Source organism: Amblyraja radiata, chromosome 1 (genome assembly GCF_010909765.2).
Source record: "Amblyraja radiata isolate CabotCenter1 chromosome 1, sAmbRad1.1.pri, whole genome shotgun sequence".
In the NCBI taxonomy this organism is placed as follows: domain Eukaryota; kingdom Metazoa; phylum Chordata; class Chondrichthyes; order Rajiformes; family Rajidae; genus Amblyraja; species Amblyraja radiata.
In genome coordinates this window covers 126,022,167-126,039,492 of record NC_045956.1, presented here as the reverse complement: position 1 = coordinate 126,039,492, position 17,326 = coordinate 126,022,167, and the positions used below count along the sequence as shown (strand labels likewise).

The following is a 17,326-nucleotide window of genomic DNA, read 5'->3' as shown; positions in this document are numbered from 1 at the left end:
AGAGAGAAAGAAAGATAGAGAGAGAAAGAAAGTGGGACGCCTCCCTGCTAGTTGTGTTCCACTATCACAGGTTTGAGAAAGACTGAGCCACTGGGACAAACCCGAGTCCATGGTCAAGACTGGGCTGCCAGGAAGAAGCCAGCACCTTTACTGAGGCTAAGACTGAGTAGCCAGGGCAAGCCTGAGAGGCCAGTGCCTCTACCTGCCCACAGACAACAAGGGACTGTGCCCAAACACAGAGGCAAAAAGAAGCCTCCAGGATAACCCAGAGATTACCAGTGCCACCTCTTCAAGCCCAAAGCTGAGTGGCCAAGATAAACCTGTGACTGGCAGTGCCTCCTCTCAAGGCATGGGTGAACGGTAGGGAGAAGCCTGAGATTGTTACATCTCTTCCATCGAAGACCAGGTCTAAGCTGCTGGGACATGCCTGAGATCGCCAGTGCCACTGCACATGCTCCCTGATTGTGAGGAACAGCGACTGGACTTTCTTACCATTGTAAATAAAATATATCATGTGAGTACATCCCACTGCGAGTGTCGGTGTGGTCATTGCTGTCCTGGCATCATCCCTGATGCCACAGCATTTAATGTGTATGTGGACTAAGGTGCAGTATAACAGACTTAATAGCAAAATTGAAGCTCTTGGACACTGATTGCATGGACATGGAGTTGGCTAAATAACGGTCAACAGTGGATTCTGATGAATGGTTGTCTTTTTTGTACTGAACGAAAGAGATTAGTGGCATTCACCAGAGATAAATGTCAAGGCCATTGCCTTTTCAGATCTAGGAGGAAATAAAAGCTGAAAACAATCAGCATCTGGTCCATGTCATAGGGATTCATTTATAATTCTCTTAAGGTTAAACAAATCCTGTTTTGATTTGTGTTTCACAGGAAGGTCACTGCTGGAACTCTTCAAGATGCGAGTATAATTTCTTCAGTGAAGAATAAGCGTGATGGCGATGCTGATAATCCAGATGATACGATATTCGGAAAAAAGCCCAAACTCGAAACCATATCCACAGAGGAAATCGAGTAATGTTTAAAAAATACTAGTATTCTTGAAATGTAGTTGATAAAATGTTTGTAATGAAAATTATTCAAGCCAAAATATTTTGATGTTACATAATATTTATTCACTTATCATTTATTCATTTATCCACAAAAATAAATCTCCTATTCATTTAGTTGGTTAAATATTTTTCTTTGAAAACTGAAACTTAATAGACTCTTGAATGCACTGTTGAGGAATGCAACTCTGCAATGTCGAATTGAGGAAAATTCCGCAAAAGCTTAAAGTTGACAAACTTTAAGGTTTATCCATTGTCAATATTTGTCCATTAGCAATTGTGGATGCAATCAGACCATCACACAAGCCAACCTCCCCTGTCTCCATTTATACCTCACGCTGCCTCGGCAAGGCCAGCAGCATTATCAAGGATGCGTCGCACCCTTGCCACTCCCTTATCTCCCCTTTCCTATCAGGCAAAAGTGTGAAAATGCACACTACCAGATTCCTGGTCAGTTTCTTCCCAGCTGTTATCAGGCAACTGAATCATCCTACAATAACCAGAGAGCAGTGCTGAACTATTATCTACCACTTTGGTGAACCTCGGACTATCCTTGATCGGACTTTGCTGGCTTTACCCTGCACTAAATGTCATTCCCTTATTATGTATCTATACACTGTAAATGGATCGATTGTAATCATGTATTGTCTTTCTGCTGACTAGTCAGCACACAACAAAAGCTTTTCACTGTACCTCGGTACACGTGAGAATAAACAAAACTAACTTAATGTACCTGTACTATAATTTGTTGTAAATCGATAGAAACATGACTCTCAGACAATTTGCTATATACTTCTCTGACAAGAACATGTTATTTCTAAAGTTTAAGAGTGGGAGCTGAAGCATCATTGTCAAGCTCCGTTCATGAACATGAGATCAGGAAAATTGTTTATCTAAGTATTATTAGATACCATGACACTGCAGATGTTATAAATTTATGTAATGATTCACTGAGTTCTGATTCACATTGAACGTATTGGTAAGATTGACATGTTATGACAAGTACTGCTTACCCATTGAATTTGGTTATTTAGTCTTGCAGACTTGATGCCCAAGGTGAAGGTGGAAGAAGTGGAAACTGTAGAGGCATGTAACCATGAGGTAAATGTCTTAAAATAACTATTTTTTACATTGTTCTAAACTTTTGAACGATATACCCCAGAAAATAATCAATATCAATGTGAAATCCCTGTGAATCCCAAAGAGTGTGGTTCTCATGCGTCCAATTAAAGATTGATTGCTGAATTCGTTTTTTTTAAGGGTTTGGAGAGACAGCATGGAAACTGGTCTTTCGGCTCACTGAGTCCATGCCGACCGTTGATCACTCATTCATATTAGTTCTGTTATCCCACTTTTTCATCCACTCCTGACACATTAGGTAGGTATGTTGCAAAGCCTACCTGAAGCGTCCTTGAAAATCTTCCGTTGCGGGTGTGCGCGATTTTGGCGCCGTTTAGAGGGGGGCGGGTTTAAAACGCGATTTTCTCTAAGCTGTTCCAATCGAAAATGTTCAGCCTAGTTAATTATTAACGAAAAATCGCTGAAAGACCCCGTCGCAAAAGCTATTATTAGGTTTAAAGGCCTTGAATAATAGTTATAGTAGTTTAAAAATCAATCTCTAAACCCGCGACCGTCAGCAACCGCAGGGTCTCATAAAGCAAATAGCAGAAGTTAGGTTGTATATTTTTACATTAAAAAGGGCTTCTAAAGATCCCTTTATACAAAGTTTAATATTGCGAGTAGCTCAATTTGGGCCCATTATATCGCGCAGTATTTTTCTGGGCATTTGAGGCACAAATCTACCGCAATGTGAACGTTCTAAACCAGCGCGTTCCACAGGGACCCACTGGAAAGCTGATTTAAAATGGGCATTTATTTACAGCAATTAAACACTAAATTCCTTCCATTTGGCCTATAAATTAATGTAAATGAGATTTAAAAATCATGTTTTATTGTGAATTATTTGTGAATATTATTTGGACATTTAGGCTATTTAAAAATGTTAATCATTTATTAAGAAATGGATAGATGTTTAGATCTAGTAATTGAAGTCTGAAATTAGCTACAATTAGGTAACTAACTAATTATATGCTTTAATTTCAGGTCATCCAAGTAAGATTATTTTATATTTGTTTCAGAATGCTTCAATCTATGATAACTGAAAATTTCATTCAGTTCTCTTAATTTTTAAGAAAGTTATGGGCTTTTGACTGTTCACGATCACAACTTTTTTGTTATGTCCATAGAAAATCAATAGGGAACAAGATGCTAATTTCCCAGTATGAAAATGGCCATAACTTTTTAAATACTTGAGATATGAAAGTGAATTAGGTGTCAAATTAAACTTATTTTTATGCTTTATCTGATGGGATAAATTACAGACTTGATTTTTAAAATCTCAAAATTTTGTAACATTGCTACATTAGGGGCAATTTAACAAGGCCAATTAACCTACTAACCTGCTCATCTTTGGAATGTGGGAGGAAACCAGAGCAGCCAGAGGAAACCCATTTGGTCATAGAGAATATGCAAATTCCACATGTCGGGGCTCAAAATTAACGGTTGCCCGGGTGCCAATGGCCATCTAAAGTCCTGCCGGGCAACTTAAAAGCCGTGCCATTTTGCCCGCTGGGATTTTGCCAAACACCTGGGACACCTATCGTTCCATTGTCAATATTTAGCGGGCCCCTCTCTCTATCTCTCTCTGTGTCACTCTCCATCTCTGCCCGCCATCCGTGTCCGGGTCTCCGCTCCTCATCCGCTGGCATGGCCTGCCGCCTTGCACATGCACACTGCCACCGCCTGCACACCCTCCCCTGCACATGCGCACAACAACGGCCAGCACATCATCGGCCGCCCTGCACATGTGCACTGCCACGGCAACTGGTCGGTGCCGGGCACTTTCTCCCTCCTTTTGAATTGTGAGAGATCTGGCCTCCACTGCTGTCCAGTCGCCTCCTCGCCGCGACCGCGAAAACCAACACAGAATCACTCCCTGGAGCTGGAGTAACTCTTGGTTCTTGGTTTCCTGGCCCTCCAAAAATTATTCCAAATGGAATTTAAACTGGAGTGGACCCTCCACCATCAAACTCCTAACTCTGTAAAATAACAGCCTATTGCACTTTATCTGTTTATTTATTGTGTGTGTGTATATATATATGTATGTATGAATGTATATATGGTCTATGGTATGTGGACACACTGAACTTTTATCTCCTGTTCTGTATTCTGTAAACAATGTTATAAACGAGAATACAAAATAACTGAGATTGATCATACGCTGAATAATCCAACCACATTTTTGTTTGGAAGTGGAAAGAAATAATAGAAATTGCATTCATTGCAACGTGTAAAAAGAGTTGAGATACTGTATTATAATGTTGCTGCATGTCATTGTGGTATATATCATGCCTTGATTGGTGAATATGTTTAGTTTGTGACATTATTTGAAGCAGAAATAATACGTGAATGCTTCATTGAGCATAATTCCGACTAGTAACTATGCACTTCATCTGAGCACATTATCGCACGCGTCATGCAAGCCGTCTTAAATGACCTCCTAAACTGTCATTTGGCAACCTAAAAAGTTGCCTAGGTTGCCCGTCTGGAAACAGAGGAAAAATAGTTAAGTGAGAGCCCGGCATGTACAGCACCTGGGTCTCTGGCTCTGTGAGGCAGCAGCATCACGTACTGCTATTACGTACAGCATTTTCTATAGCCCTATTCTTAATATCACCCTTGATTGAGAGATAATTGCTCCTAAGTTGAATTGCATTGCGATTGATCATGGGATAAATTGAAATACTTCTACCCAAGACGACTATACAATATATAAATCTACACTGACTCCCTAAATGACATAAACATGAATAAATGATCAGTTTTGAAGAAGGGTCCTGACCCAAAACATTTTCTCCCATTTCCCCTCTCAAATGCTGGAGGACTCACTAAGCTCCTCCAATAGTTTGTTTTTTTGTTGTAAGTCATGGGTACATTGAGTTTGTTTTGAACCTTCATTGTGAGAAAAGGTGTAAAACGGCTGAATGATTTCTGTAGCTCATTATTAGCTAACATTAAATGATCAGTTTTGTTGTAAGTTTATGTAGTTGCTGATCTACTGAGTTTTGAGTGTTTCATCATGATTAGTGTATTAGTAAGACTTGCATGTTCTGACACTTAATGTGTGCCTGTTGAATTTGACTAGTTAAAGATTTGCAGACTTGATGCCCAAGCCATAGAGAACAATTCAGTAAAATTAACTGAGCAATTAACAAATGGATATCAATCAGTGCAGCACAGAAACTGAGCCCTGGCCACAATGTCCGTGAAGAACATGATGCCAAGTTAAACAAATTTCATGGCTGCATGTGATTCATAATCCTCCATTCCCTGCTTAGCCATGTTGTCTACCTAAAAGCCTCTTTAAATGCCACTATTGGATCTGCCTCCATCCCCTCTCCAGGCAATGCATTCCAGGCACTGACCACCTACTCTTTAAAAGAAAACAACTGCCCTACATATCACCTTTAAACTTTGCTCCTCTCACTCTAAAATGATGACCTCTAGGCTTTGCCATTTCCATCTGGGGAAAAAGTTTCTGATTATCTACCCTATCTATGCCGAAAGACTATTCCAAATGATTCACCTTTTTAGATTCCTAAAAATTACTAAACTCCCAAAGACGATTGTAATTATTGATGCAGGAGAGACAAAGCAAACGATCATTTAGTGCTGGATCAAGATGGAGAGTAGCAGAAATGGTTGAGCAGAAACTTTCCCAGCAGGTAACAAGGACATCTCATTGAACCAACAATTAATAACACTTCAGAATAATGTTCCTTTGGAGACAACACACATAATTAGTTTCTAAATATTGTACAGGACATGAAATGTGTTTTTTACAATTTCGATATCTTGGGTTGTGCTAAGCTTGTAAATAAACATCTGGATCAATGACCAGACATTTTCATTCTTGAAACAATTCATTTAAAAAAAAATCAGGTGTACTGATTATTTTCTACATGTAAACTTTGAAGTGTACTTAAATCATCCAAATTCAAAAATATAATTATTATTGCTATAACTTTCAGGTGGCCATTCCAATGTACGATGAATATCAGCAACTAAAACCTCGTGTCGGAAAAGCAGCAAAGGTACGGTCCAGTTCAGCTTTCTAGATGGTTGACTGCATATTCCTAGCAATGGTGATGGAAGTTTCTGTGCAGCTGTGAAAAAACACATGTAAACTCCACGACTGGAATAGTTCTTGGGCGTCAAAATGAGTAGCAGTCTTTAGTTAGTGTAAAATATTGAGAGATTATTTGGCACAAAATCTTGTTTTTTAAATTCAGTTGATTGTTTCACACGTTCCTTAGTGTCTTGAGTCCTTTGGAATCAAGCGAAGTCGGCTTCAGTTTGCCCTTTCCCATAGATTCTTTCCATGCTATTTGTAACTCCGATATATCCGAGGACATTGTGGGGAAACCAGAGAGGATATTGCGGGAGCCCTGGTTTAAATTTACGAGTCATCCTTAAATCCAGAAGAGGTGCCGGAAGATTGAAAGGTGGCAAATGTTGTACCTCTTTTTAAGATGGGCTGCAGGGAAAATGCTGGGAACTATAGGCCGGAGAGCTTAACATCTGTAGTTGGAAAGTTACTGGAGAGTATTCTGAGGGTTAGGTTATACAGGCATTTGGACGGGCAAGGGCTGATTAGGGAAAGTCAGCATGGTTTTGGACGTGGGAGGTCTTGTCTCACAAATTTGATTGAGTTTTTTGAAGATGTGACCAAAAAGGTCGATAAGGCCAGAGCTGTAGATGTTTTACATTTGGATTTCAGTAAGGCATTTGACAAGGTTCCACATGGTAGGCTGCTCTGTAAGGTTGGATCGTATGGGATCCAAGGAGAGATAGCTGAATGGATAGCAAATTGGCTCCATGGAAGGAAGCAGAGGGTGATGGTGGATGGTAGCTTCTCAGACTGGAGGCCTGTGACTAGTGGTGTGCCTCAGGGTTAGGTGCTGGGCCCGCTACTGTTTGTCATCTACATCAATGATTTGGATGAGAACATTCAGGGCAAGATTAGCAAGTTTGCTGATGATACAAAAGTGGGTGGTTTTGCAGATAGTGAAGATGGTTGTAAAGGATTGCAGCAGGATCTGGATCGATTGGCCAGGAAGGCTGAGGAATGGTTGATGGAATTTAATAGAGAGGTGTGAGGTGTTGCATTTTGGGATGTCTAATAAGGGCAGGACCTACACAGTAAATGGTAGGCCTCTGGGGAGTGTTGTAGAGCAGAGGGATCTAGGGGTGCAGGTGCATTGTTCCTTGAAGGTCGCGTCACAGGTAGATAAGGTGGTCAAAAAAGGCTTTTGGCACATTGGCCTTCATCAGTCAGAGGATAGAAGTTGTGAGGTCATGTTGCAGTTGTATAAGACGTTGGTGAGACCACATTTAGAATATTGTGTTTAGTTCTGGGCACCATGTTATAGGAAAGATATTGTCAAATTTGAAAGGATTCAGAGAAGATTTACGAGGATGTTGCCAGGACTAGAGGGTATGAGCTATAGGGAGAGGTTGAGTCGGCTGGGTCTCTGTACCTTGGAGTGCAGGAGGATGAGGGGTGATCTTATAGAGGTGTACAAAATCATGAGAGGAATAAATCGGGCAGATGCACTGTCTCTTGCCCAGTGCAGGGGAATTGAGGACATAGGTTCCAGGTGAAGGGGAAAAGATTTAAAAGGAATCCGAGGGGTAACTTTTTCTCACAAAGGGTAGTCGATGTGTGGAACAAGCTGCCAGACGAGGTAGTTGAGGATGGGACTATCCCAACGTTTAAGAAGCAGTTAGACAGGTACGTGGATAGGACAGGTTTGGAGGGATATGGACCAAGCGCAGGCAGGTAGGACTAGTGTAGCTGGGACATGTTGGCTGGTGTGGGCAAGTTAGGTCAAAGGGCCTAGTTTCCACTCTGTATGACTATAACTCTTCGTGAATCTTTCTACCACGTGCTTAGCTTTATTATCCCTTAATTCTCAGAGAAAGGCCACTCAACAATGTCTGGATACTGTCATTGATGCAGTCCTTTCAGTCATCATGCCCATCAAGTTCTTATCTATGCAAACCCCATTTACTAGCATTTGTTTCAGTAGCTTTCCATGCCCTGGCAATTCAAGTACTCATCCAGATATTTCCTGAATGCCGTGTGAGCACCTGCCTCCATCAATCACTTGGGCATGTTCCAAATTCAAACCATGCTTTAGAAACATAGAACATAGAAACATAGAAAATAGGTGCAGGAGTAAGCCATTCGGCCCTTCGAACCTGCACCGCCATTCAATATGATAATGGCTGATCATCCAACTCAGTATCCTGTACCTGCCTTCTCTCCATACCCCCTGATCCCTTTAGCCACAAGGGCCACATCTAACTCCCTCTTAAATATAGCCAATGAACTGGCCTCAACTACCTTCTGTGGCAGAGATTCACCACTCTCTGTGTGAAAAATGTTTTCTCTCTGTGTGAAAAATCCTAAAAGATTTCCCCCATATCCTTAAACTGTGACCCCTTGTTCTGGACTTCCCCAACATCGGGAACAATCTTCCTGCATCTAGCCTGTCCAACCCCTTAAGAATTTTGTAAGTTTCTATAAGATCCCCCCTCAATCTTCTAAATTCTAGCGAGTACAAGCCGAGTCTATCCAGTCTTTCTTAATATGAAAGTCCTGACATCCCAGGAATCACTCTGGTGAACCTTCTCTGTACTCCCTCTATGGCAAGAATGTCTTTCCTCAGATTAGGAGACCAAAACTGTATGCAATACTCCAGGTGTGGTCTCACCAAGACCCTGTACAACTGCAGTAGAACCTCCCTACTCCTATACTCAAATCCTTTTGCTATGAATGCTAACATACCATTCGCTTTCTTCACTGCCTGCTGCACCTGCATGCCTACTTTCAATGACTGATGTACCACGACACCCAGATCTCCCCTTTTCCTAATCGGCCACCATTCAAATAATAGTCTACTTTCCTGTTTTTGCCACCAAAGTGGATAACCTCACATTTATCCACATTATACTGCATCTGCCATGCATTTGCCCACTCTCCCAGCCTATCCAAGCCACATTGCAGCCTCCTAGCATCCTCCTCACAGCTAACACTGCCCCCCAGCTTCGTGTCATCCGCAAACTTGGAGATGTTGCATTCAATTCCCTCATCCAAATCATTAATATATATTGTAAATAGCTGGGGTCGCAGCACTGAGCCTTGCGGTTCCCCACTAGTCACTGCCTGCCATTCTGAAAAGGACCCGTTTACTCTTACTCTTTGCTTCCTGTCTGCCAGACAGCCAGTTCTCTATCCACATCAATACTGAACCCCCAATACCGTGTGCTTTAAGTGTGTATACTAATCTCTTATGTGGGACCTTGTCGAAAGCCTTCTGAAAGTCCAGATATAACACATCCACTGTTTCTCCCTTATCCATTCTACTAGTTACATCCTCGAAAAATTCTATAAGATTCGTCAGACATGATTTTCCTTTCATAAATCCATGCTGACTTTGCCCAATGATTTCACCACTTTCCAAATGTGCTGCTATCCCATCTTTAATAACTGACTCTAGCAGTTTCTCCACTACCGATGTTAGACTAACTGGTCTGTAATTCCCCGTTTTCTCTCTCCCTCCAATCCTCAGGAACTACTCCAGAATCTAAAGAGTTTTGAAAAATTATCACTAATGCATCCACTATTTCTGGGGCTACTTCCTTAAGTACTCTGGGATGCAGCCTATCTGGCCCTGGGGATTTATCGGCCTTTAATCCATTCAATTTACCTAACACCACTTCCCGGCTAACCTGGATTTCACTCAGTTCCTCCATCTCATTTGACCCCCGGTCCCCTGCTATTTCCGGCAGATTATTTATGTCTTCCTTAGTGAAGACAGAACCAAAGTAGTTATTCAATTGGTCAGCCATGTCCTTGTTCCCCATGATCAATTCACCTGTTTCTGACTGCAAGGGACCTACATTTGTTTTAACTAATCTTTTTCTCTTCACATATCTATAAAAACTTTTACAGTCAGTTTTTATGTTCCCTGCCAGTTTTCTTTCATAATCTATTTTCCCTTTCCTAATTAAACCCTTTGTCCTTCTCTGCTGGACTCTGAATTTCTCCCAGTTCTCTGGTAGGCTGCTTTTTCTGGTTAATTTGTATGCTTCATCTTTTGAAGGTACACATAAATGCTGGAGAAACTCAACGGGTGCAGCAGCATCTATGGAGCAAAGGAAATAGGCGACGTTTCGGGCCGAAACCCTTCTTCAGACTGATGGGGGGTGGGGGGGAGAAGGAAGAAAAAAGGGAGTAGGAGGAGCCCGAGGGCGGGGGGATGGGAGGAGACAGCTCGAGGGTTAAGGAAGGGGAGGAGACAGCAAGGGCTAGCAAAACTGGGAGAATTCAACGTTCATGCCATCCGGACGCAAGCAACCCAGGCGGAATATGAGGTGCTGTTCCTCCAATTTCCGGTGTTGCTCACTCTGGCAATGGAGGAGACCCAGGACAGAGAGGTCGGATTGGGAATGGGAGGGGGAGTTGAAGTGCTGAGCCACCGGGAGTTCAGGTAGGTTATTGCGGACTGAGCAGAGGTGTTCGGCGAAACGATCGCCCAACCTCCGCTTAGTCTCCCCGATGTAAATCAGCTGACATCTAGACCAGCGGATGCAGTAGATGAGGTTGGAGGAGATACAGGTGAACCTTTGTCGCACCTGGAACGACTGCTTGGGTCCTTGAATGGAGTCGAGGGGGGAGGTGAAGGGACAGGTGTTGCATTTCTTGCGGTTGCAACGGAAAGTGCCCGGGGAGGGGGTGGTACGGGAGGGAAGGGAAGAATTGACAAGGGAGTTGCGGAGGGAGCGGTCTTTGCGGAAGGCAGACATAGGGGGAGATGGGAAGATGTGGCGAGTGGTGGGGTCACGTTGGAGGTGGCGGAAATGGCGGAGGATTATTTGTTGTATTTGCCGGCTGGTGGGGTGAAAGGTGAGGACTAGGGGGACTCTGCCCTTGTTGCGAGTGCGGGGATGGGGAGAGAGAGCAGTGTTGCGGGGTATGGATGAGACCCTGGTGCGAGCCTCATCTATGGTGGCGCAGGGGAATCCCCGTTCCCCGAAAAACGAAGACATTTCCGATGCCCTGGTGTGGAACGTCTCATCCTGGGAGCAGATGCGGCGTAGGTGGAGGAATTGGGAGTAGGGGATGGAGTCTTTACAGGGGGCAGGGTGGGAGGACGTGTAGTCCAGATAGCCATGTGAGTCAGTTGGTTTGTAGTGTATGTCGGTCAGAAGTCCGGTTTGTTGGAGCAACACCGGAAATTTGCGTCCGGATGGCATGAACGTTGAATTCTCCCCGTTTTGCTAGCGCTTTCTGTCTCCTCCCCTTCCTTAACCCTCGAGATGTCTCCTCCCATCCCCCTGCCCTCGGGCTCCTCCTCCTCCCTTTTTCCTTCCTTCTCCCCCCCCCACCCCCCATCAGTCTGAAGAAGGGTTTCGGCCCGAAACGTCGCCTATTTCCTTTGCTCCATAGATGCTGCAGCACCCGCTGAGTTTCTCCAGCATTTTTGTGTACCTTCGATCTTCCAGCATCTGCAGTTCCTTCTTGAATGCTTCATCTTTTGTTTTGATACTATCCCTGATTTCCCTTGTTATCCACGGATGCACTACCTTCCCTGATTTATTCTTTTGCCAAACTGGGATGAACAATTGTTGTAGTTCATCCATGCAGTCTTTAAATGCCTTCCATTGCATATCCACCGTCAACCCTTTAAGAAGCAATTGCCAGTCTCTCTTGGCCAATTCACGTCTCATACCCTCGAAGTTACCTTTCTTGAAGTTCAGAAGTTTAGATGGAAAAAATATTCTACCTCCAATCCCCTCTAACCCTTTGGCTTCAACTGATATTCTCTGATTATGGACACATTTGTCCTTCTGTCTACCCTACCCCTTCATTAATGTGTATACTGCTGTCTGGTTTCATTCACGAAGTGTGCAATCCTTTCATGTCAAGTATCTCTTCAGAACCGAATCGGAATCCTCAACAGCTCCAGTGGCTAAAACATAACAGCACAGTCATTGAAGACTATTTTGCTTCATTGAGGTCATCATCACATGATAGTTTATTGTGGCATTCACTTCTCTTCATTCTTTCTGCATACATCCAATCTCATGAGCAATTGCTGATATCCTGTTTTCTGTATGAGAGAGTTCTTTGTTTGGGCTTGTTCTTGTGGTCTTTTTTCATGTAGTACATTGTCTACATGACACTCAGAAAATTGATTACATCATTGGCTACTCCATAGAAAATTGGAAAAACAAAATTACAAATGGTCTCACAGGGCTCGAAATTAACGGTTGCCCGGGTGCCACTGACCACTCAAAGCGCCGCAGGGCAACCTAAACATCGAGTCATTTTGCCCAGCTTGGCAACCAGATACTGGTTTGTACCGAAGATAGACACAAAAAACTGGAGTAACTCCGCGGGTCAGGCAGCATCTCTGGAGAAAAGGAACGCAACGTTTTGTATCGGCGGTGACGGCTGAATAAGTGGAACATTAAAACCGCAGTTCGATTGTCACTGCTACCGTTGATATGTTATTACAGAATTCATTTTAACGGCAAATCAATGCTCTTAATATGGAGTATCAGTATTGTAGTTATTTAATGAGCAACATTCACAACTATATGTACGCATATATGTTACCATGGTCCAGGATTTATTGACACAGGTTGATCATACGCTGAATAATCCAACCACATTTTTGTTTGGAAGTGGAAAGAACTAATAGAAATTGCATTAATTGCAATGTGTAGAAAGAGTTGAGATACTGTCTTATAATATTGCTGCATGTCATTGTGGGATATATCATGTTTTGATTGGTGAATATGTTTAGTTTGTGACTTTATTTGAAGCAGAAATAATATGTGAATGCTTCATTGAGTATAATTCCGACTGGTAACTACACACTTCGTCCGAGCACATTATCTCACGCGTCATGCAAACTGTCATAAATGACTACCTAAACTGTCATTTGGCAACCTATAAAGCTGCCAAGATTGCCCGGCTGGCAACAGGGAAAAAAAGTTAAGCGAGAGCCCTGTCTCAGTTCTACACCGTCTTTGGTAATTACAGAACCAAGGACCCTAATAACAGTTAACAGAAACAGCAGTGCTTGTGTCATCGATTTGTAAAACAGTGCAATTCTTCAACCATATGTTGCTAACCTTCTCGCAATGTTTTATGATTCAAATTTTACACCTTTCCACAATTAAAAAGGCAAAAGGTTTGTTCAAAAGTAAGTGTCACTGTTGCCAACTCAGGACCCTATTGGTTGATTGGGGGCAGTGCAAGTCGGCTGCCCTGCCAGCAGCATGTTCGTTATTTTTTTAGTTTGTCCAAATGTTTGTTTTAGTGTCTTATGTGGGGGGTGGTGGGGGAGAAAAGGGGGAAACAGTTTTTTGGTCACTTCCTCGACGGAGAGGCGACTTTTTCCATGTCGCTTCTCCGCCTCCCCCCTCGCGGCCTAACAGCTTGGGTTGGAGTCGGGCCCAGAACTTCAGCAGCGTGGACTTTCCATCGCGTAGCAGGGTGATCCCTTGTTGGGGGTCGCCAGAAAGGAGTGCTCCGATCACTGGCCTGGTGACTTTGGCATCATGGGGCTGTGGTCTGCGGAGCGTGGCGTGGACTTACCATCCGGAGTCTGGGATCCCTTGCCGGGGATCACTGGAGAAGAGCTCCGACCGCCGGCCTGCGTGGTCGTGAAACCAGGTTCTCCGGTAAGAAAGTGGCCGATTCGGGCACTCCAAGCCACGGAGTGTGTTCGACTGTCCCGACGTCGGAGTTTCGATCATTGCGACGAGAGGGCCTGTACATCCGGCCGTCAATAGCGGAGACTACGGAGGGTTTATGGCGTGACCAAGGATGAACAAAGGAGGGGGACTGACTGAATTTTGTTGCCTTCCACCACGGTGAAGAATGCTATGGTGGATGTTTATGTTAAATTGTGTATTGTGTGGTTTTTTTTTTCCAACTGTATCGCTGCATGGCAAATTCATTTCACTGTACCTTAGTTGGTGCATGCGATGAATAAACTTAACTTTGATTTTGCCATATTGACTTGTGATTAAAGGGGGTTTAATTTATTTTGAAATTATTTATCTCTGTAAATATATTAACTTGCATTGTGGCATGGACCTGACAAAGCAGGTCTTGATAACATCATGGGATCAATCTAAAACAAATGTTTGAATGGACTGGAACTGTTTAATGGAATGTCTGAGTTTAAATTTATCTCGGGTCGTTCAAATGCTCATGAAAACTTGGTATTTTAGTGAATTTCTAGACTCTTGTCCTGAATGGTTTTGACAACGAATGGTTTTCAAATCTTGAAAAGCACCGAGAATGCTGCTTCACCATAAAACATTTTTCCGTATCAATCAATTGAACCTTGCTTTCCTTTGTCAATTCTGATTGCAGGGCTTGATATCAGCCACAGGATGGTGCTATGCCAGTATATATCATTCAACATAAGTAATTTATGTGCCAACTAATCAGAGTTATTGCATAATCGAATAGCAATGGATTAATAGTTCTTTCATACCCTCTGTTTTCTGCGTATTTTCAGAAATAATTGGCTCTATTTTCTATTTGATTTTCACATTGCAGAGACCAAATGTATTGCCCCATTCTGTTGTCCGCTGCCATTTCATCATGTTAACCTGAAGCCCAGTCTCAGTTACTGTTTGCTTTGTTGGTTTTATTTACTGTTTAACATATACCGTTTTATATCAAAATAAGGAATGAAATGAGTTACAAGTAGGCAATTTTGTCCCTCCTGCCCACGTGTGATCTTCCTTGATGGAGAATTCCAAGAGGTTCACTATCTTTAGGTGAATATATTAATCTTTGGTCAATTACTCAATGTTTATATTTCTGTTACTCCATCAAATAGCGAGACAGCTTTTGCCAAAAATCTGTTATTTTAAACATATACAAAATCATAGTCATACAGCATAGAAACAGCACCAAGAGGTTATTACTTTTAAATGGTTCTTTTCTTTAAATTCCAGGAATACCCTTTTATCCTGGATGCTTTTCAAAGAGAGGCCATCGCTTGTATTGACAACAACCAATCTGTATTGGTGTCTGCACATACATCAGCTGGCAAAACCGTTTGTGCTGAGTAAGTGATCATCATCAAACTCATTGCCTGATCCTTTGTGGCTGTCGAGTGCGAAATATTGGTTATTTTCTTGTATTTTTCTTACTATAAGTACTTCACGGTCTGTGTCGGAACATTTAAATGCCTTGGCATTAAAGCCGCATTTTTCTTTAAATAATTTTGAAATAAAAACACAGTATGTTCTGACATACACAAGATACATGAGTATCCTCACGTAACATGGAGATGTGCAGTTAGTATTCATGCTTTTGGAATCTCATTTTGCTTCAGATTTATAACATGCACAATTTTCTCATTCTGTGAAATATCCATATATTTATTGGCTTTACTTCTGTTAATGCAGCTAATTTTAAATACAGCTGGAATTCCTATTTAAATATCTTGAAAATATTCTCTAATAGGATTTTTCTCATTCTGTAGGTATGCAATAGCCCTTGCTTTACGTGATAAGCAAAGAGTTATCTTTACCAGTCCTATCAAAGCATTGAGCAATCAGAAGTATCGTGAAATGTATGAGGAGTTCCAGGATGTGGGGTTAATGACTGGCGATGTTACTATCAATCCAACGGCTTCCTGCTTAGTTATGACAACTGAGGTAAAGTTTGTTTGTGTATTGACATTTATCTCTGCTTGCATGCCATGTTTTGGTCTCCTAATCTGAGGAAAGACTTTCTTGCCATAGAGGCAGTACAGAGAAGGTTCACCAGACTGATTACTGGGATGTCAGGACTTTCATATGAAGAAAGACTGGATAGACTCGGTTTGTACTTGCTAGAATTTAGAAGATTGAGGCGGGATCTTATAGAAACTTACAAAATTCTTAAGGGGTTGGACAGGCTAGATGCAGGAAGATTGTTCCTGATGTTGGGAAAGTCCAGAACAAGGGTCCAGTTTAAGGATAAGGGGGAAATCTTTTAGGACCAAGATGAGGAAAACATTTTTCACACAGTGGAATTCTCTGCCACAGAAGGTAGTTGAGGCCAGTTCATTGGCTATATTTAAGAGGGAGTTAGATGTGGCCCTTGTGGCTAAAGGGATCGGGGGTATGGAGAGAAGGCAGGTACAGGATACTGAGTTGGATGATCAGCCATGATCATATTGAATGGCGGTGCAGGCTCGAAGGGCCGAATGGCCTACTCCTGTACCTATTTTCTATGTTTCTATGTGCTATGGGAACATAATGGCTAGGATACAGTGGTTGCCTGCAAAATAATTGTTCATCATGTTTTTCCGGACCTGCAGACTTTTAGTAAGTTTTTGCATGATTACTTGGGTTAATTAGACTGCTATTTCAGCACAATTCACTCCTCTGGACTGAGGTCCTTTGTGAACAACAAAAATAGAAAAAGCTGGAAAAAACAAACATCTGTGGAACAAGAAACTGAGAATGTTTTAGCTAAAGCCTCTTTGTCAGAACTGCAAAAACCAGATAAGAAGGTAGCTGAGTTGCAGGGAAGGTGGAGATGAATAGGACCTATGGAATATCTCAAGAGTCAAGAGTTTTATTGTCACGTGTCCCAGATAGGACAATGAAATTCTTGCTTGCTGCAGCACTACAGAATATGTGAACATAATACAGAACAGGAGATAAAAGTTCAGTGTGTGCATATACCACAGACCATATACCATATCTGTGATTGGGTGAGACCATTGGGGATATTTTGATGGCAAATGGGTTAATAGGGCAGTTAGAGGCTGATTGAAACTTCTACTTAGAGGTTGTCAAAGATGGAGAACATGATCACACAAGTCCAGCATATCAAGCTTACTCTTTTTTTGTTTTTTTTGTGTGACTTGAACCTTGTATTATATATTTGGGCAGATTTTAAGGAGTATGCTCTATAGAGGATCAGAGGTTATGAGAGAAATGGCCTGGGTTATCTTTGATGAAATCCATTACATGAGAGATGCAGGTGAGTAAGCACTTTATTATGAATACAAAATAGCAGCTTGCAGTAACATAGGGAAAGTATGAAACAATATTTTAAATATTTATTAACACCATATTCATATCCCTCTGCATGTCTA

General features: G+C 42.1%; 1 protein-coding gene across 1 annotated transcript in view; it reads left to right on the top strand.

Annotated features, from left to right (window-relative positions):
• mtrex (Mtr4 exosome RNA helicase) overlaps positions 1–17,326 on the top strand; it is a 93,033-nt gene that overhangs the window by 7,181 nt on the left and 68,526 nt on the right. Inside the window, exons 2-7 of the mRNA XM_033030568.1 lie at positions 895–1,035; positions 2,105–2,171; positions 6,161–6,223; positions 15,186–15,298; positions 15,719–15,893; positions 17,121–17,211. Of these exons, the coding sequence (XP_032886459.1) occupies positions 895–1,035; positions 2,105–2,171; positions 6,161–6,223; positions 15,186–15,298; positions 15,719–15,893; positions 17,121–17,211 (650 nt within the window). The remainder of the gene's footprint in view (positions 1–894; positions 1,036–2,104; positions 2,172–6,160; positions 6,224–15,185; positions 15,299–15,718; positions 15,894–17,120; positions 17,212–17,326) is intronic.